This window comes from Capricornis sumatraensis, chromosome 15 (assembly GCF_032405125.1).
Source record: "Capricornis sumatraensis isolate serow.1 chromosome 15, serow.2, whole genome shotgun sequence".
Classification (NCBI taxonomy): domain Eukaryota; kingdom Metazoa; phylum Chordata; class Mammalia; order Artiodactyla; family Bovidae; genus Capricornis; species Capricornis sumatraensis.
The window spans coordinates 63,301,156-63,322,179 of record NC_091083.1 but is presented as its reverse complement, the minus strand read 5'-3'; the positions used below and the strand labels follow the sequence as shown (position 1 = coordinate 63,322,179).

Below are 21,024 nucleotides of genomic sequence, written 5' to 3'. Positions count from 1 at the left end.
ACTTTCTTCAGAGTCTTTCCCTGATCATCCTGCCCAGTTGGACCATCTGAAATCTTTTACCTGTAACTCCTATTTATTTTCTTCACTTATAATATATTAACTAATCAGTTAACTTCAAAGAATTTTGATTTTGGTGAGTCTTTCCCTTTAGTCTCTTAAGCACCATGATGTCTGGACTGTGGCTGTCTGTCTGTCTGTCTTGTTTGCTGCTCTCTCCCCCTCACTGAGGCAGGCTCTGGCCCAGGCAGGTCCTCAGTACATCCTTGCTATATGAATGAATGGATACGTGCATGAATGAATAAATACTCAAGTGAACGTGCCAAGCCTGGACATTCACCACTGCCCTGAACCTGCACGACTTCCCTGTGACTAGATCGCAGTCTCCACATTGTACAGATGAAGAAAGTGAGGCTCAGAGAGGTCTTACAGGGGAGGGTAGGAAAGTGTGGGATGCTAAAGGCCATTGGACTTCCCTGCCCTCTGGACACATCCAACGGCAGCTCATAGGATACGTTACACATTAATCTAACACGAGAAGTAACACATTTATGCTGGTTTTGGCCTGAATCAGACTCCATTCTCAGAAGGGGCTGCTCCATCAAAGGATGCTGATGCTGCTTTTGCCGAGGCAACACTGTTAGCTTTCCAAAGCATCTTTCATGAGAGAGGTGAAGGCCCACATGGACACTGTGGTGGGGGGACAGTCCAGAAAAAGGGGACAAATACCCTTTTCTACTGAGACAAACCATCCTGATGCTGGCTGCTCCCCTGCCCCCTGCAAAGGGCCACCTTGTACCCCACCCATGGTTGCTGTCTCTGGGCTGTGCACAGTGAACTCTCTTCCCCAGTGTGGAAACTGCCTTTGCTGGAAACATGCAGAGATCTCAGGAACAATGTATTCTCCCTGCCTGGTTCCACCAGGATTTACCAGATGCCAGTGGGAAAGACAGAATAGTCTTGGAAAACTTTCCAGAAGGTTCGTTCAGCCCTTGATATAGGTGGAGAGGACACCACTCCAGCCTTTTTGTGGTTGATGCCAAGATGCCTCCAGAGAGCTCTGGACCAGGGAGGCAACTGAAAGATGCAAGTGCACTGGAGGTGGTGTTGGCTGAGCTACTTGGATGAAACTCTTTCCCCTCTCTGAGCTCTAATTTCTTCATTGCTAAGATGGGGAGAATGCTGGTCTGATGCAGAGAGACGTGACAAGGCTTCTATGTAGGCACCTGCAGATGTAGGTATCCTTGCAGTTTCTGCAAGCAGTGGCTTCAGGAGACCCAGCCAAGGCCAAGGCCTTGCCAGCTAGGCCCTAGGACCCTGTGCACCCAGAGTCCTTTAGCTGTTCATGTCTGCAGCCGTGGTGAGTCAGTGTTGCTGTCTTTTAGGCATCCGCAGGTGCTCTGTCCTTATAGCACAGATGGGAACTATAAACGCTCAGAGAAGGCCAGCAGTGCTGCTCCAGGGCAGAGCCAGGACTGTGAACTAAGGTCTGACACCTCTGGGCAGGACACAGCAGTGTCCTTGATAGTCTGGGGCAAACCGGGGATTAGCTGGAGCCCGAGGGACAGGCCTTGGGGGCACGGAGGCTAGGAGAAGGGGTAGGTATAGAGATGAGAGCCGGGAATCTGCAAGAGGGAAGGAGAAAAAGTGAACCCCTGTTCTCGACTGCCCAGCATCCCTGCTTCCTGAAGCGGCTCCTCATTTTCTCCAAGGCCAATCCAACGCCTTGGAGGGGACCGACCTCAGTCCCTGGTTCCAGGCATGATCGTGTGACCCAGGTCCGGTCAACCAGAATCACAGTGGTAATTGCAAGGATGAACACAGGACGAGTCCTGGCTAGAAAGAATCCTGCTCTTGTTGGAATCACTGGGACAGGGGAGCTTTCTGGCTGAGGGACGTGAAGCAGGCAGAACACGAGCCTGCGGTTGCTGGAGCCACTGTCAGGAGAGAACCTGATGGAGAATGAGGTCAGTGTGATGGATGGCAGGCCTGAGAGGTGAGGAGCGACATCGTTTGAGTACCCAGATCTAACCACACCCGAATCTAACCACTTCCTGTGAGTCAATCCACTCCTCAGGATAAGTTTTCTGTCCCTTGCACTTGAGAGTCCTGGCACAGAGAAAGAAGGAAAGTTAAAAAGGAAGGATGAACATTAAAAAAAAACAGATATGTGAGGGTTACCCCAATTGGGTTCTTGGCGTTTTTAGACAACTGGGATGCAGGTAGGGATTGGAGCCTTCACCCCACCCAGAGAAGCTCTGTTCCTGGGGCTCCCAGCAGTGCCTATACACTTGCAGTGAAAAAAAAAAAGAAAATGCTGTAGCTACAAAAATAAAGCACTTACCTTCCCTAGGTCCAGGAGAAGGGATGGCATATACTACTAGGGCTGATTTCTCCACCCCATTCACTTCTTTGGGAACTAACATAATTAGGCACCTGCTTCCTGCTGGGCTCTGCTAAGAGGCTGAAAGACACGGTCTCATTTCCTCCTGCCCCGGCACAGACCATCTCCATCTCACAGACCAGACGATCGAGACCTTGAGAGGCCGGACCACTGGTTTCAAGTTCAGAGCTGCAGGTCTGTCTGACTCCAAAGTCCTGCCCACGGCACCACGCTGCATACAATAGATGCTAAATAAAGGCTCGCCTAGCAAATGCTGGATAAGGTGGTGTCAGCCTTCTGGGCAGCAACCTGCCCCTACGTACTTTTCCCTCCTGCCTGAAATGTCACCATTAGCAACCACACCCTTTGGTTTCCCAGAAGGAGATCAGCACTAATCTGTGCTGGACTGACTCAGGGGATTGGCAGAGGTGGGACTCAGGAGGTGGGGCAGAGCCAGGCGGGACAAAGGTGCCCTGTTTCCATCGCACAGCCTCATGCAGGAGAAAACCTTCTGAAGATAGAGGGGTGTCCAAGCGGGAGGGCAGGTCGGTCCTGAATGGGCCCAGGTGTTGGCTGAGGACAACAGGGCTTCAGTGGCCTCATCAGGATTGACGCCGGTGGCACAGTAATGGGAGTGGGTGGCAGAGTGGCCGTGGCCCCTCTCTGCTCCTGTCCCCTGAAAGAAGCTCATGAGCCCCTGGTTGCCCAGACTCAGCAAAGCCATCTCCATGGATAACTGCAGCATCGCTCTTGGATGAGGGAGGGAGAGACTAGGAGTTCTGGTTTGGAGGCAGGAAGGATCTGGACCCAGCGATTGGTGTCCTGCTCAAGACAGAGTGGACAGTCCCCAAGAGTCCCTAAACTTGAGAGCTGGTGTGAGTTGGGGACACAAGAAGGGTGGAGGGCAGCCCCAGCCAGAAAACTGGCTTCCTAGGGTCGGAGAAGTGTTGGAGTGCTTAGTTCTAAGACCAAAGACTTAGTTCTAGACACTTCTTCAGTGACAGCATGTCTGTTTCAACCCAAAGCCTCCTTCCAGTTGTTTTTAGAAGCTGTCTGAAAATGTCATGGTGGCCCTCATTGCTGAAAATGGTGAAAACAGCTGGGGGTGGGGATGGGGCCTGGGGTTTAAATCATGACTCAGGAGAACCAGTTTTCTCCAAGAGCATCCACAGCCCCGGGAGATGCTCTGAGATAATCAGGCCCCATTTTCAAGTAAGTGAATTTGGGGAAAGTGGCCCACTCTAGCCCTTTCATGGGCAGTCACAAAGCACACGACCACACTGATGGCTCTGACAAGGCCTGCAGCTAAAATGCCTGTCTACATTGATTTAACCTGGTGTTTCCCTCCCTCATTAGACCACAGGTACCTTTATTCTCTCTGGAACATATTCTAGAACATTCTAGGGGTAAAGGAGTACCTCTTAGATCTCCTGGAGCCCCTGAGAAACCATGTCTGAGCTTTAGATGCTGGGGCCTAGGAGTGATGGACAGTGTGGGTGCAAATGGCGATTCCCATTATAGGGGGACACAGCTCCTTCAGTCTTGAACAGAAAGTTCAAGGATGTTCAAGGACGTGAGAAAGCTTAGAACAAGAGATGGCCTTTCCAACAACCTGGGGACAGCATCTGGGCCTCCACCTGGGTGGTTTCCTCCTGTAAATACCTTCCCACTTGCCTGAAATTCCACCACTAGCTGCATATTCCTTTGCAGAGCCCAGTTAAATCTGCTCTCCACTCATTCAGGATACTGCAGCCCTCAGGTGGGCAGGAGGGCCCTGCAGGAGGCAGGAGGGGAGAGGGAAAAGGGACACCGAAGAGGCAGGAACCCCCAAACGTCCACCATTTCACAACTTGAGGGGAAAAGGGCCGGAGGCGACTCTTCTGGACTCCTGGGGCAAGGAGGGCTGGCTCAGGGGACCCCCAGGGTGTCCGGGACAAGGTCCTGGCATTGTGTCCTGTGTTAGAGTCCAGCTTGTCCAGGGGATACCACGGCCAAGTCCTCCCATGGGACCAGCCTCCAGGCATGCTGTCCCTTAGATGCCCGAGGGGCGCATCATCATGCGAGTGGCGCGTAGCGAGTAGCTGGGGCCTTGGAAGTAGTGCCAGCGGATGCCGTTGAGCTTGCGCACGTGGTGACGGGCCGGGTAGTAGATGCCGTTGAGGTTTGAGAGGCCACAGGCATCAAACCACCACCCTGGTGGAGGCGAGAGGAAGAGGCTTTAGGGAGGTGGGGATGCAGTCAATAGGGTGAGGGCAGCCCCCTACCCCAAAGGTGAATCAGGGCTGTTGGCTCCTGAGAGAAGCCAGCCTGCTGAGGATGGGGTTCGGTGGGAATGGGCGGGAGATACCCAGACCCTCTCCTCAGCCTGGGGCCTCCAGAGGCTGGGAGCTTGGGTGTGTCTCTCTGATGTCTCTGTCTCTCTTTGCTCCCTGTGACCCTGCCTTTCTGGGTCTCTCTGCCTCTCACCCAGTTTCCATCCGTCTTTTGTGGATGAAACGTGATCTGTGTTTTTCTCTCCACGTTTCCCTCTGTACCTGCCCCTGTCCCCATGCAGCTCTGTGTCCACCTCTCTGTCTGTTCATCCTGGTGTCTCTCTCATTTCCATCTGTCCCTGTCTCTGTGTCTCCGGAGGTCCCCTCCAATCTCTGTCCCTCTCATTCCATCTCTCACATACCATCTCCCACTCTCTGACGTCGCCCTCTGCAGAAAACACTGCCTGAGTCAGAGTTGGTGGGCAGCTGCCCCTCTGCCCCCGACCCAGGTCTCCCTCCTCCTGATCCTGCTTGGCCTGGAGGAGGGGTGGGGGTGAGTCTCAGATCTGGTGTTGGAGCAGATTAGGCATTTTACCCGCCTAGGGTGCACCCTGGTCCCTACCATCAGTGCTGCTCTGAGGTCTCAGGGGAGAACTGGAGGTGCCAGCTTTAGGGGGCAGTGAGACCCTGGAAGGGACCTTAAGGACTCAGTGGAAGCAGGGGAATTTGGATGAGGTACAGCCAGGCCAGCTCGCAAGTGAGTGAGACCCTGACCTGTACCCATTTCTTGATGGCACCTGGCTGCACAAAGACCCAAGTGGGGAGGCAATGAGGGTGTTCAGCCAGGTGAGCCTGTGCAGAGGCATGGGTTCACCCCATCTTGCACCCACCTCCGGACAGCATCTGGGCGCACTTGCAGAGGCAGTTGTCATTGTCTGCGTCACGTGTGCTGAAGTTGGTGCCCTGGAGGACCAGGCTGCTCTGGCGCCCTGCTGAGCCACTGTACCCACTCAGAGAAAGCCTGGAGGCCACCCGGAGGTGGTGATGGGAGAGAGGCACAGAGTCAGGATGGGGCTGGTTGAGGAAAGGGCTCCCCTCTGGTTGTCCTGGGAAGGGAGCCCCATCCTGGGATGCTGGGCCATGTTCCCTCCTGGACTTCCCTCCCTGCTTGCTGCCTCCAGGGACAGAGTCCCCACGTGTGCCAGGCCCCTCTCAGCTGGACCTGAGTCTTGGACAGTTGTGACAGTGATCATGATAATAATAATAATATTAATGAGGACCATGACTAGCACTTTTTGAACATGGACTATGTGCCAGGCATTGTTTAAAGCACTTTACATGAGTTGACTCATTCTTCTTTAATCCTCACCATACCCTAAAACTCCTGTTTTACAGAAGAGGAAACAGAGCTCCTTAGAGCCAAAGGAGCCTGCCCCAAGTGGCCTGACTTGAGAGCTGTGTGCCTTCCCTCGCCAGCTGACCATCCTGCAACCCCAGCCCTGTCACACCTCCTCACACTCATCTCCCCGCCCCCACTTCCAGGAAGACTTCCTTGACCACACCAGCCCACATGGCACCCCAACACCTGTGACTTCTACCCTTGCAGCCAGCTGGGGAGGGTTTCTATTTATCAGGCTACAAGACCCTGGCAGACACCCTGAGGCCTGTGTGGTGATTACAACCACGATCTTTGGGGACAAAATGCCTGGATTCAAATCCCAGCTCTGCTGCTCGCCAGCTGCGTGCCCTTGGGCAGATTCCTTCATCTCTCAGCTTCACTTTTTTCATTTTTGAAAAACGGTAATGATAGCATATTAACCGTCATTGTGAGGGGGTGACCTCAGCATGTGACGAGTGTGGAGCAGTGCTGGCACGCGCTAAGTGCCCAGCACGTTCAGGGCCTGTTGTTATCTGTCCTGTCCTGCCCATGTGTTCCCAGCCCAGGGTGCGCGGCTGGCACAGGCTTCCACTGAGCCTGGCTGAAGAGAGTGCTGGGGGCTCGTAGCGGGGGAGGGGCTCCACTGACAGCTGCAGCGGGAGCCACTTTGGGAGTAATCGAGGTCTTCCGGGTGGAGGCAAGTGGACACCAGGTGCAGCCAGGGCGGTTCAGGGGACCTCTGGTTCCCCAGGGCAGGGCCTGTGAGATGCCCCCAGAGGGATCCAGAGGGAAGGTGGTGCCTGGGCATGTGGCCTAGCTCAGTCCCGGTACCTCCCATCCATGGACTCTGCCTGCAGAGAGGGCAGGGCCAGCTCAGGGCAGACAGCCATGAAGCCTCAACTATGCCCTTATATATATCACCCTGGGCTCGCATGACTGGTGCTGCAAACTCCCTTCCAAGAGGCCCACCTAGCCAGGGCCTCCCTGGGGTGGGAATAGGCTGGCCGGCCCACTTGCTCATATGGTCCCAGCTTCTTGTGGCTGTTGAGGGCTCCCCTTAAGGGCTCAGACATGTCACTTCAAGCCCAGGCTTGGGGCTCAGGCTGAGGTTGGGGGTCATGTTTAGTCTGGGGCCGCATGAAGTCACTGTCGGACAAAGCCAAATGATCTCATGAGGTCATTCAGCAGCATCAGCCCCTTATTGGGCCCAAGTCCTCAGCCTCCCTTCCCTGCTCCTCTGGGAGCCAGAATGGGGATCTGCGATCTCTAGGGGACCCTCAAGTCATGGGCCAGGAAACCCCACTTGACCCATTTTTCAGATACGCTTTGAACATATTCATGGCCGAGGCCTGGGGAACCCAAACAAACACATGAGTCCTTGCACGTCCCCAAGTGAGATACAGAAAGGGAGTGAGTCTGTGTGTCTGAGGTCGTGAGCATTTGGATACGCGTCTTTGTGCCTGCTTGTGTGTGTGCGTGTGTTTTGAGTTTGTGCAGCATCATCTATGGTGGGTCTGGTGTGTGCTCTGCAGTCTGCCTTTGTGGCTGGGATTGTGCACGTGTTTATCTGCAAGGGCTTCTCTGAGGCATGTTTGCACACGTGGCTGTTTGTGTGCCTGTGCTTGTTTGGGTAGCTATGGCACTTGTATGAGTCTCTGTGCTCTGAAGGTCCACGTATGTCCCCCAGGGGTGTGGTGAGCCCCTCCGTACGAACGTGTGTGTCTGTGCGTGTCCCCATGTGCCTCTGCGTGTGTCTTGCGCTTGTGCTGTCTGGGAGGGTGGGCACCTCGGGGAGGCCTGTGCCTGCTGCCAGTGCGCGCTGTGCCTCGTCTGTGCCTCCCTCGCCCCGCTCCATGGCTACTTGTCTGCAGGCTTCTGCATGCACCCCAGCTGGGCCCGGAGGGTCCCCATCATTGTATCTGACATATAAGGGTGCCCCTCCTGCCCGTGCCCCAGCTGCTGACTGCCAGGCTTCCCCGCCTCTGGGCTTCCCTGAGAGGATCCTCCTCATCTTATCAGGCAGCTGACTCTGGACAGTGGGGGCCCAGGGACCAGCGTCTGTTTCTGCCACTTTCCCCTAGCCCTTCTCTGGCAGTTTCCAAGCCCCTCTGTGTTTTCCAGGATCTTCCAAGCTGTTCCTGAATGAGCAGGGCCTAATCTTTAGGATCCCAGCAGCCTTTGAAAGAGTGTTGCTTAAGTTTAGGGTTTCTGTGGCCAGCTAGATGGCAACTCTTCTGTCTGCCCCCTGCCGCCGCCCCTCCCACCCCCCCCTCCCCGCCCCGCAGAATATCCCTGCTACCTGGGGTGTCCTCTCTATCCTCTCTTTGTCTGGAGAATGCCTACTCTTCATAGGCACCATCTCCTCCAGGGAGCCCTCCTTGATAGCACAAGTGTCTTTGTGCCCCTGTGCTGTCCCCAGCTCCTGTACTCCTGGGGGTGTGGGATGACACACTGGACTGTGAACAACTTTGAGGGGTAGAGCGCAGGTCTGATTCTTCTCCAAATGACCAAGGCCAGCTCACACTTAGCACAGGGCAAATATTCAATATATTGTTATTATTATTTTGGGGTCGCTAAGGGTCAAATAGCTGTGGGCCCTTTGAGACCTGAGAGTAATGGGCAGGGAGCTTCTCCAGGTCTCAGATAAAAAGTCAGAGGCAGCACATCAAATTTACATAGGAGAGCACAGCAAGTGGTTCCAAATTTAACATAAATGCATATGTTTGTATAAATGGACATAAATAACTGAGATATACATAGATGTAGAGATATTGAATTTCTGTCTTTGGATATACTGTTTATATATCTCTAACATTTACTTAACACTTACCATATGCTAGGCATTTTCCCACAGGTTGTCTCAATTATGACATAGATAGTGTGTTTTACTGAGGCACAGAGAGGTAAGTAACTTGTTTAAGGTCATGAATCCAACAAGTGAAAGAGTCAGGCTTCATACCCTGGGCAATCTGGCTCTAGGGCCATGTTCTTTAGCACAATGAGATATAATACTTTCCTGATATTTCTTCCCTAAGAAAAATGGCAGATCATGGACTTGGGGCCACAGAAGCTGCTGCCCCAGGACTGGGTCATGGAGATGGAATGAAGTTTAACTGTTACATGTGTAGGAAAGGGAGGCACCCCCCGCTTCCTGTTATGCACTGCTATGTCCCAGGCACTGGGGATGGGGACAGCAGTGAACTCGCACAGAGCAGGCCAGCCAAGTGTGTGAAGGGATGGCTTGGGAACAGGAATTGTAATATAATAGTATAATATTATTTGTTGGAAATTTACTAAGTGCCAGTGTTAATGCTCTATGTGTAGTATCTCATTCAAGCTTCACAGCACTTTGAGGTGGGTACACTTTGGGCACCCATTTCACAGATAAGACAGTGCAGGGAGCGACTTGCTCAGGGTCCCTCAAGGAGGATAAAGCCAGGATTTAAGCCTTGGGTTTGGTGGTCAGTGGCTTAAAGAGAGGTCAGCCAGGTGTTGTGGCTACTCACCGGTCAGCTCAAGGAGTCAGGGGGCATTCAGATCAGCCAGCCTAGCCCAGACCTGGGGATGTTTCATTTAGCTCTAGACCTCACACTTTACGAAAGAGCATTATCAGATTGGGTTGAGTCCCATAAAGAGGGATGTCAGAAGCAGCCAACTGGAGGAACCAGGAACATTCCACCGAGAGAGGAGTTGGGGGCACATCACCGAGAGGCCGTCAGAGGGGGCACTAGGCATACAGTGCAAGGAGTCGGAGAGTCACCAGCGATTCTTTGGAAGGAAGTGGCTTCCCATTAATGGAAGCATTCCAGCATGGTTGGATGATGGCTATGGCTGTGGAGAAGGTTCTAGCATCATGTGAAAAACCAGATGACATGTGAGGTCCCTTGTGACTCTTTAGCATGAATCTATGAATTCAATTCTGTCCTGGTTCCAAGATAGCTTATCCTCATATCCTCGAGTTTCTCAGAGACATAACATGATGGAGGAGAAACACAACGAGTTTTGGGAGCAAAAATGAGTTCAAAACCATGCCTCCCCTACCTTGTAACTCTGGGCAGTTCCTACATCACTAAAGCAGGTATAGCAACACTTACCTCAGAAGGTTATGTGTGTGTGTGTGTGTGCTTAGTCACTCAGTCGTGTCCGGCTCTTTGTGACCCCATGGACTGTAGCCTGCCAGGCTCCTCTGCCCACGGGGAGTCTCTAGGCAAGAATACTAGAGTGGGTTGCCATGCCCTCCTCCAGGGACCTTCCTGACCCCAGGGATTGAACCCATGTCTCCTGTATTACAGGCAGATTCTTTACTGTCTGAGTCACGAGGGAAGCCCTCAAAACATTATGGGGAGGATTAAATGGAGCTATGCGCCTGGAACATAGTAGGTGCTCAAGAAATGCTCATTTCTTTTTCTGAATGGGACCAAGAACCGAGACTGAGGGGGATGGTGGGAGACTTTGATGATTTTATAAGTTGCTCATATTTAAGCCCATCCTGTGGTACAGAGGTACAGAGAAGCTGACTTGACTCGCCTGAGTTCACACAGCAAGCTGGAGAGAGTGAGAATGAGCCTAGATCTCTCACTTCCCAGCCCGGAGAACTTTCCATTTCCCCTCATAGCATAGGACAGGCTGGGAACATCACCTCCCCGATTCCAGGCCTCTGCAAAATGATCGACTCAGGGTGACTGACCTTGGAAGGCCCCTTCCCGCTCCCAGCACGGCAGCGTCAGTGGCATTCTTTCCACCCCACCCAGTGGCCGGGCTGTGCTGAGTGCTAACCAGCCGCCTCCAGAGCCCATGACGCGCGCCCAGATGGGGGACAGATGGCAGCAACAGGAGACGCCCAGGGACTGACCCCTGGTGCAGACTCTGTAGCCACTAGCCCAGGGTCCCCCGTCCACCCACCAGCCTGGGCCCCAAGCCCACCTGTACAGCTGCCCCTCGCTGCCCAGCTGGAAGTGCTCATACTGGGCATAGGCCTCGTTGCCTTCCCAATCTTGCAGCTCCACTCGCAGAGAGTAGGTTGCCCTGCTGGTGAGCTGGTGCACCACTTCATTGCCTAACCAGTGCTCTCCAGCTGGGTTGCCAAAGCCCTGGGAAGAGGAGAATGGGGGTGGGTTGCATGTGGAGGACAGAGGCTATGCCTCTGGTTAAGGATCTGGGCTGGGCTGGGCTCTGGGGACATTCACCCAAAGCCACTTTGCTAAATGACCAAGTTCATAAAGAATAGTGTGGGCAGGTCTAAGGGTGGAGCTCCCCAACTTCTAGAGTAAAATGACTAAGACTTTTGTAAATGTAAAAACCTGTTAAAAGCAATTGAAATCACATTTCTATGAAGTTCAAGAACAGGTCAAAAAGAGTCTGTGGTGGTAGAAGTCAGAATAACCACTACTTTGGGGGTGTCTTGACTTGGAGGAGACACAAGGAGGTTTTCTGGGGTGCTGGGAATGTTGCATATCTATCTTTGAATGGTGGTCACATGGATGAATACATATTCACTGAAAAGTCACTGAGTCTTACTTACACTTAGGATTTGTGCACAGAAATAAATGCATGAATATTAAATCTCAATTGAAAACTAACTAAAAACTTAAATCAGCTTCATACATGGTAGAGCAAACTTTGTTCAGTGACATGGCAGCCACTGCAAAATTTCAGTAACAGAAATGTAAAATGAAGAGCATTGAGGTGGAAAGTGTCCCAGGGTGACAAGTAGCCAACACCCTTAGCCAGGACAGTAATTCAGCACTAAGGACAGGGCACACCTAAGCCCCACTCCCCATTTTAGCACCACCGATCAGCCTAATGGTTTATAGCCAGCACTCTTTTGTGTATTTCTGCTTTTGAGCACCCTCTTTCTTTTTGCCATTTGAATGATTCTTTAAAACCCAATTGGTTTAAGAACAGTCATAGCTTAATTTGGTATTTATTTTCAAATATTTATCAAGTGGACAGCAAGCAGCCACACAAAAAATAGTATTGTTATATTTCCGTTTGAGTATCTTTCCTATTTCTTTTGCTCTTAAAAACTTTAAGAGCTTTTAAGTCAGCTTGCCAAAAATCCTTTACTCAAAATTTAATTAAAAAATTGGAAGACAATCAGGCATTATCCCTCATCTTGTAAAATGCATGGGGTCTTTGAGCCAGCAATTCTGCATTAAAAAATCTCTCCTTCAGATGTAGTCATGTATGTGTGTTAAGACAAAGACATTCATTTAAACAGTGGATCCAGGGGTGGGCAGCAGAGGTTACTTTTTTCTGTTTCATTTTTTGGTATTTAAATTTTTCCAGCAATGTGTATCTTTTCCAAAAAATAAAATAAAATGAAAACTAAACTTTCGTTTTTAGGATATACGTCAGGACTTGCAAAAAGAAGGTTCAATTTTGGGTGTTGGAGTCCTTGACAGTGAATGTGTGCTGGCCAAACCTGTTTGAAGGGAGTTGGTTTAGGCAGGCTGATTTTTTTTTTTTCTGAGAAGGGTTGAGGGCAAACCAGATGCCTGCCCACACCCCACATCCTGCCCCAGGTTTCAGGACTGACAAGATCCTCCCCAGGGCAGCAATGTTACCTGTTTGTAATCCTTCCAGTTCCGTTGGAAATTCACACTGCCATTCTCACGGCGCTGAATGAGGGTCCACCCACCTCCGCTGGCCTCCATGTCACAGAACACCTGGAGAGAATGGAGAAGGTGGGGAGTCGGAAGCCCCTGGAGGCAGCCAGAAGCCAGGTCTAGGCCAGCCTGAGGGTCATCTGACTGACAGAACAGCACAAAACAACCAGGGAGCTTGGTGGTCAAGGGCATCACACAGATCCAGGCCCAAACCCTTCCTTTCTTCATTTGTCAAACGAGGATGCTGATACCTTCATCTTTTTGTGCCTTAGGTTCTCATCTGCGCACTGGAATGGTCGTGAGAATTAGATGAGTCATCCAGCTAAAGAACAGAACTCAGTAAACGGAGGCTTTTCATTCACTGTTATTGCAGGGTTCCTTTAAGAATGAAATGCCAAGAGGTGTAAAGTGCTTGATATATGGCATAGACTCAGAAAATGTTATTACAGGGGCTCCCTGGTGGCCTAGCAGTTAGGATTCAGTGCTTTTATTATGGAGGCCCGGGTTAAATCCCTGGTTGGGGAACCATTCTGCATGCCACACGGTTGGGACAAGATACCAAAAAAAAAAAAAAAGTTATTACACTTGGTGAACAAATGTTTTCTGACCACTTAGTAGGTAGCAGGCTCCATTCAAGGCATGGAGAATGCCAATATGGATGAGACAAAGAGTTCATTCTTTTGAAGATCTTACCATCCATTGCAATCACATCTTTCAGTTTAACTTTTGTTTACATATTAATTTTTCAGCCAGTTCAGAAGATTTCAATGTTTGATGAGGAAATACTTGGCGTCTAGTCCCATACTATTAATAGACAAATCAGAGACAAATGATAGATAAATCAACCCCCAGGGCTGGTTTGATCTAGGAAGCTAGCAGATTGATACGGCTAGCAGGTCTGATACAGCTGGAAGACTACTGAATGTGAACATCTGGGCAGCTTCAAGATGAGTTCCCAAGAAAGAGTCAGGGGCAGCCCTGGAAGGCTTCCAGGGTATGTGTTGTGAGGGTAGCAGAGGTTGGAGGAAGGGAAACTGAGGTCCAGAAAGGGGAAAGTATTTGCTCAAGGTGAATGAGTCAAAGTAACGCTGAAGTTTGAGCCCAGATCTCTTACCTCCCAGGCCAGCTCTTCCCTCTCTATCAGTGTTCCCAAATTTTAGCTATTCACACTTCCCAAATCCCACCATAGCTGAATTCACTTAATTTCGTATAAAATATTTACTTTAAAAGTGGTGTCTTTTTTCACTTAATACTCAGACTGAATGCATCTTAAAAAGGATATCTCAAACTCTTCCACTTTTGGGTCTGGCCCCCAAACCCTCCCTCCTGACATCCACATTTTGCCTCGACTGCCCTCCCTTCACACATTTGATAACTGGTCCTCAAAGTTCAGGGTCTCCATCAGCCCCAGTCCCTAATATCCCACATGGAGCAAGCTAGAAAATATCTGCTTTAACCGCATGATCTGACCCCTAATTGGGTCACCCCTACCTTCTCTGGATCTCAGATGTTGGACAAGGCCTGAAGTGAATGTGGGGAGCAGGTCAGGGTGAGCAGGGGTCCTTTGGCTCAGCACCCTCTGATAGCCTCAGTCCCCAAGGAGCCCCCTAACCTTTCTAGGCTCCGTCACATTGGCCACATGGATGGTGTAGATGCCACTGGCATTGGCCCCAAAGCGCTGGATCTCTGCACAGTCCTGGAACACCTGTTCAGCTGCCCTCATGGAGGCTGCAATGGGACAAGGTGAAAACAATTAGCAGAGAGCAAAACACTTCCTAGGTGGCTCAGTAGTAAAGAATCTACCTGCCAATGCAGGGACACAGGAGATTCAGTTTCGACCCCTGGGTTGGGAAGATTCCCTGGAGGATGGCAACCCGCTCCAGTATTCTTGCCTGGAAAACCCCATGGGCAGAGGAGCCTACAGACTAGTCCATGATGTCACGAAGAGTCAGACACGACTGAGCATGAATGTACATTGATGAAGGTGGGTGTGCCTTAGTGATAAATAATTCACCTGCCAATGCAGGAGATGCGGGTTCGATCCTTGGGTCAGAAAGATCCCTTTAGAAAACTTATGAAATTTTGCCTAGCTAAAAATTTATGACAAATTTTGATTCTACTTGACTTAGTATGAATAGAACAGCATATTTCTAATTTAAAAGAAAATAGACAAACAACAAGCAACGAAGGTTTACTGTATAGCACAGGGAACTATAAATAATATCTTAATAATCTATAATGGAAAATAATCTGAAAAATTATATATGTGTATATGTATAACTGAATCATCTTGCTGTATACCTAAAACACTGTAAGTCAACTATATGTCAATAAAATATATATGTTAAAATTAAAAAAAAAAATAGTAACCCACTCCAGTATTCTTGCCTGGAAAATCCCATACAGAAGAGCCTGGCGGGCTACAGTCCATGGGGTTGCAAAGAGTCAGACGTGACTGATCAACTAAATAACAAGGTGAGAGGGAAAGGGCCAGGTGGGCCCTCCTGCCTGCTCTGTGCCAGGTTCTGGGCTGGCAGATGTTGGGGACACAGAATGTATCAGGCCCGGGAAGGTTTCCTAGAGGAGCTGACAGTTAGTTGGGACCTGGACGAGGAGCAGGGATGGCCCAGGTGTAGAAGAGAGGATTGTCTCAGGCTGAGGGAGCAGCACAGACACAGGCTCCGACGTGGGGACAGGACTGCTGTGTGCTGGGGTTGGGGTGTGGTGAGGGGCATTTGGGGCTTCCCAGGTGGTGCTAGTGGTAAAGAACCTGCCCGCCAATGCAGGAGATCCCCGCCAATGCAGGAGACGTACGAGAAGTGAGCTCAATCTCTGAGTGGGAAGATCTCCAGTATTCTTGCCTGGAGAATCCCATGGACAGAGAAGCCTGGCAGGCTACAGTCCATGGGGTTACAAAGAGTTGGACAGGACTGAACTGACTTTGCACGCATGCACGTGCGTGCGCACACACACAAGGGAAATTTGCCTGAGGCCACGGAGAGGAGATGACTCACACCCTGATCTCAGCCCTGAGGTCAGAGGGAGCTCTAGCTGTTTGATGAACTAGAAAGTGTCATCAAGGAAGGAGAGACGGGTCTTGAGATTTCAGTCTTGAACATGGGGCTGAGGAGCGCAGACTGTGGCAAGGAAGAGTGCTCTGGCCAGAGATTAGGACAGAGACTGGGAGGGATGAGATTCAAAGCAGGAAGGGCAGAGATGAGGCTGTTACAGTCTTTCAGGACAGGTAACTGGGGCTCCAACTCCACTGAGGTACATCTCCATTTCATAGATTAGAAAACTGAGGCCCAAGAGTGAGGTAACTGGAACAAGGACACACAGCTGGATCGGGTGGGAAGGGATGAGCAGGGCTTGCCTTCTCTCTGGGTCTCACTGGGGAGCTGTCTTTAGAGCTCCCTCGGGGTAGGTGGCTCAGGGTCCCCTCCACAGTCCACTCTACCAGCATCTCCTAGGTGAGCCCCTCCCCTACATTCTGCTTGCCCTGGGAGCTGACCATTGGCCTTAAGGGAGGATATTAATATAATTGTCAAATTCCACCAGAGCTCTGGGGGCCTCCAGGCTTAGCAAGAAAAAAGTGACTATTGGTAAATAAACTACTCAAATCCCCTCTCTGGCTCCTTTCGTGGAATCCATTAGAGCTTTAGGCTATGAATCCACCAGAATCCAATCTTTGGGTAGGCGGGTATCCAATAACCAATAATGTTAGTCACTCAGTCTTGTCTGACTCTTTGGGACCCCAAGGACGTAGTCTGCCAGGCTCCTCTGTCCATGGAATTCTCCAGGCAAGAACACTGGAGTGGGTAGCCATTCCCTTCTCCAGGGAATCTTCCCAACCCAGGGATCTAACTCAGGTCTCCCACATTGCGGGGAGATTCTTTAATGTCTGAGTCACTAAGTTTAAGGTGGGTATCCATGGACAGGGCTAAAATTCCAGATGGATAGGTATCCTGACCAGGGACAAACCAGAAAGCTACCAAGTGTGTGACTTCCTGTTTTTGGCTTCATACTTGAACCTGGATCCTGGATCTTGGAGCTGAGGCCCTGCTGAAAGGAGGCTATTATTCCCAGATCGCAAATGAAGAGACAAAAGCCCCCAAATCCATCCCAGTCTGTGCAAAAACATTCCCTGGACAGGATCTCCGTGGTCTCACTGGCCAGGCCCCTGGTCCCTGGGGAAGGGAAGCAGACATTGGGCCACAACTGGAGACTGGGTTGGCAGTGAGCCTGTGGGGTGAGGTGTTGGCCCCAGGCCCCATGCCTTTGGCTGAGCTACAGGACGAATTTAGGCAGCCTCATTGCCACAGCTCTATGCACAAGCCAGTGATGGGTTCGGGTCACTGTTAATCATGGACAGTATCCACCTCTCTTGCCTGTGGCTACCTCAGACCTTTTCAAACCTCCACCTCGTGTGGGTGCCCAGCTTAGATGGCGCTATGGTGCTGTCCTCTGTCTCCACACTGCTGCCAGCCACAGCGTCTGGAATCCATCACTATTGTTTGACTCCTGTGCCTTAACGGCTATCCAGCTCCCCTCTATGGTGACCCAGCAGCAGTAGGAACCCTTTCCCTGTCTTTCTCTCACCAAGCCATTCTCCCCTCCCTGGTTCCAATCACGCTTCCTAAAAGTTAGTCCCTAGAAAATGAGTTAGTCCCACCCTGTTCAAAACCCTCCTGTGACTCCCTGCAGCCCTCAGATTAAAGTCTCCTCTCCTGCACACGGCCTTTTAGACCTTCCATTGTCTGGAAAAGACCATGAAGCTGGGAAAGATTGAAGGCAGGAGGAGAAGGGATGACCGAGGATGAGATGGTTGGATGGCATCAGCGACCCAACGGATACACGCTTGAGCAAACTCCAAGGGATGGTGAAGGACAGGGAAGCCTGGTATGCTGCAATCCATGGGGTGGCAAAGAGTCAGACACAGCTGAGCGACTAAACAAGTCTGGAAACTTCAGGAACACTGCTAGCAGGGCACCTAGCACATACCAGGCACTTAACAAATATGTGATTCCTCCTCCTTCCCTCAGAGACCCCCAGAGGGGGCTAGCCATTGTTTTTGGCCAGAGACAGTCGTGGAACTATGCTGTTCACTGGTGCACCCCCAGCACCCAGCACTGGGTTGGCTCAGTAAGTGCTTGTTGACTGAGTGACTAACTCTGGAACTGAGTGATTGAAGTTGGCCCCATTAGAAGTGGGGGCTGGGGAGCAGGCCCACCCATTGTCCTTTCTTAGGAAACTGATCCAGAGGTGCCTCTCCGCTTCTGTTTGGCCCTCTTGGGTTAGGGGGTGAGAGAAGTCCTTGCAGGGTGGGGTGGGCACCTCTCCATTCTGTAGACAGGGAAACTGAGGCCTGCGGATGAGGGGGCAAGCCCAAGCAAGTGGGGATGGAGGGTGGATCCTGGAATCCCCAACTTGTCAGTCTGGGCTGGTGGTGTCCTTCTTATCACCACCCCAATTGAACAGATGGGAAAAGGGAGACCAAGAGAGGGATGGGGCATGCTCAAGGTCACTCATGGAGTCGGGAGGAGTCTGGATTGGTTCCTCTCAGGACTGTGGTTGTTGTCACCATGATGACTACTCTTGGTTGTTTCTGTTTCATGGGGGGGGAGGGGGCGGGGATGGTCCTTCCTGCAATGGCTGCCAGAACAAGCATGAAAGGGCAGGAGGGTAAGCAGGGTCTCCCTCCCCTCTGCTGCCCTCCTCCCATACCCAGGGCGCCCCGGTCGCTCACCCGGGCCCTGGGCCATGACGCGCACCAGGCGCTGCACCGACTGGAGCAGCTGGTGCTGCTGGCGCTGCAGGAGGCTGGAGTTGCTGCTAGCGGCGCGCAGGGTGCGCTCGAGGCCGGCGAGGGCGCCGCTCTGGCGGCCCAGCAGGCGCCGCAGCCGCTCCTTCTCGCCGCGGAGGCTGGCCAGCTCCGCCTGCTGCTGCGTCTCCAGGGCTTGCACCCGCGTTTCCAGCGCGCTGCAGGGAGGGGAGGGAGCGCACAGGGGTGAACCCGCCGCCCCCACCGTGCAGTCACAGTCAAGGGCTTTTCCCTGGGTCCTCGGGTGAGGCGCAGACCGCACCGAGGCTCGGAGAGGTAGCATCCTGCCTAGGGTTCCACAGCCGGGAGGTCCATCCCCACGGATAGCAGAGTGAGGAAGGGAGGAAAGAGAGAGCTGGCCCTGCAGTAAAATGCCTTAGGGTCCAGTAGAGGAAACAGGTGGGGTGGAAGGGACACACCAGCAACCAGGTAGCCGTGATCAAATCCCAAATATGTGTATCCTTTGACCTAGCAGTCCACTCACCAGACAACTTCCAGGGGGCATGGACAAGAATGTCCTTTGGGGGAGTTGGTTGTAATAGGGAAAAACAAAACAGCCAAAATGCACAACACCCAGGAGTGGCTGAGGCTGTTCTGTTCTGGTTTCCCTGGAAATGATCTGGAGCAGTTCTGAAGAGCAAGGAGGCTGAGCTCGGTTGTGCAGAAGGGAAAAGAGGCCAGGGACCTGGAGGGGCACATCACTGCCTCTAGTCTAACTCCGCATGTGAGAAATTAAAAGAGAAAACAAAAGCTATTAATGTAAATTGTTGAGGGATACTCGGGAGCTTATAGGAAGAGGCGTGGATAGACATATGGAAGGACATGGTGGTACTTGTGTTTATAGAGAATGAAAGAAAATCCACTAAGTGCTGGTACTTCTGCGGAGCAGGTTTGAGCAGATGGAAATGAAAGGGAAGGGGTGGGTGGAGGGGGCCAACTTTCCTTTCCATTTTGTACAAGTGTCTATTGTCTGAGGATATAATAAGCAGGAGGCATTTTTGTAATGAGTTTTTTTAAAAAAGAAAGGAATTTTTTGACTCAGCTTTTGCACTTCTGGCATTTTGTCCTACAGATTTGTTCACATGTGTGTTCAATAAGGTATGGGAACAATATTCATAGCACCACGTGTTGGAATCATGAGAGACTAGAACAACCTCAGTACCCGTTAATTGGGCGCTGGGGAATATATCTGGGGACAGGCGTCCAGTGGAACATTATGCAGCTGGAGAGAAGAATGCACAAGTGTGTCACACAGTTATGGAACCATCTCCAGGATAATTGAAAAAAAAAACAAAAATGAAAATACCATCATGCCAAAGAATAGTATGTTCCACTTGGGTTTAAAAAGGTTAAAAAGGAGACTGCAAGGAGATTCAACCAGTCCATTCTGAAGGAGATCAGTCCTGGGTGTTCTTTGGAAGGAATGATGCTAAAGCTGAAACTCCAGTACTTTGGCCACCTCATGAGAAGAGTTGACTCATTGGAAAAGACCCTGATGCTAGGAGGGATTGGGGGCAGGAGGAGAAGGGGACGACAGAGGATGAGATGGCTGGATGGCATCACCGACTCGATGGATGTGAGTTTGAGTGAACTCTGGGAGTTGGTGATGGACAGGGAGGCCTGACGTGCAGCAATTCATGGGGTCGCAGAGTCGGACACGACTGAGCAACTGAACTGAACTAAACTGAAAAAGGGGACTATGCATACATATTTGCCTCTGCTGCCAGTGGGTGGGTAGCTGAGAGATGAAGCAGAAGGGAGATATTTTCTTATGCACGAAACTATGCCAGCCATTTTCCAGTCTAAGAAAATGAGTCCAGCCAGGGCTGGAGGAATTTCCCTGGACCCCAGACTATGCCTCAGGAAGAGAGAGGATTTGGGCACACCTGGATTCTAGAATTTTAGCTGTCTCCATGGGCCAAGCACGTATTGATGACACCCTCCATCTTCACTGGTTTCTGAGTGTGGTGGTCGTTCAGTTGTGTCCAACTCTTTGCATCGCTATGGACTGTAACCTGTCAGGCTTCTCCATCCATGGGATTTTCCAGGCAAGAATACTGGAGTGGGTTGCCATTTCCTTCTCCAGGGAATCTTCCCAACCCAGGGATTGAACCCAGGTCTCCCCCATTGTGGGCAAACTCTTTACCATTTGAGCCACCAGGGAAGCCCACTGGTGACTCACTGGTTTCTAGGCACTTTAATTCAGTTCAGAGTCATTGGTAGTGTCCCAGTGCTTCCCCCTTCCCTTGGGGTGGGGAGTAAGAATAAGGAGGTACACAAACTATCATTAATGGTCCCCAGATCACAGGGAGCTTGAGGATCCTTGTGTCCTTATCTTGACTCAGCATATAAGCTACAATAACATCTCATTCTGTACATAGGCCTGTGACTGCTTACCTGTGTGGGTTTTGCTTTCTCCACCAGCCTGAGCTTGGCAGTTTTTTCTCCACTCAGCTCGAAACTGAGATGAAATCAGCTTCAGAGGTCCATGTCTCTGGCTTATCTGTACCCCAAGACTCTTTCTTTGTAATTTAAAGGGTGTTCCCTTTGTGTTTATTTGCTTATAAATGCTGAGACTCTCTGCT

The 21,024-nt window shown here is 51.2% G+C and overlaps 1 protein-coding gene across 1 annotated transcript in view; it reads right to left on the bottom strand.

The window, feature by feature from the left end:
• Positions 1 to 4,272: 4,272 nt before the first annotated feature.
• The window catches only part of ANGPT4 (angiopoietin 4), a 44,283-nt gene continuing 27,531 nt past the window's right edge, over positions 4,273 to 21,024 (bottom strand). Inside the window, exons 4-9 of the mRNA XM_068987491.1 lie at positions 18,365 to 18,597; positions 14,231 to 14,346; positions 12,577 to 12,678; positions 10,934 to 11,100; positions 5,523 to 5,653; positions 4,273 to 4,573 (exon numbers count right to left, since the gene is read on the bottom strand). Of these exons, the coding sequence (XP_068843592.1) occupies positions 4,413 to 4,573; positions 5,523 to 5,653; positions 10,934 to 11,100; positions 12,577 to 12,678; positions 14,231 to 14,346; positions 18,365 to 18,597 (910 nt within the window). The 3' untranslated portion in view covers positions 4,273 to 4,412. The remainder of the gene's footprint in view (positions 4,574 to 5,522; positions 5,654 to 10,933; positions 11,101 to 12,576; positions 12,679 to 14,230; positions 14,347 to 18,364; positions 18,598 to 21,024) is intronic.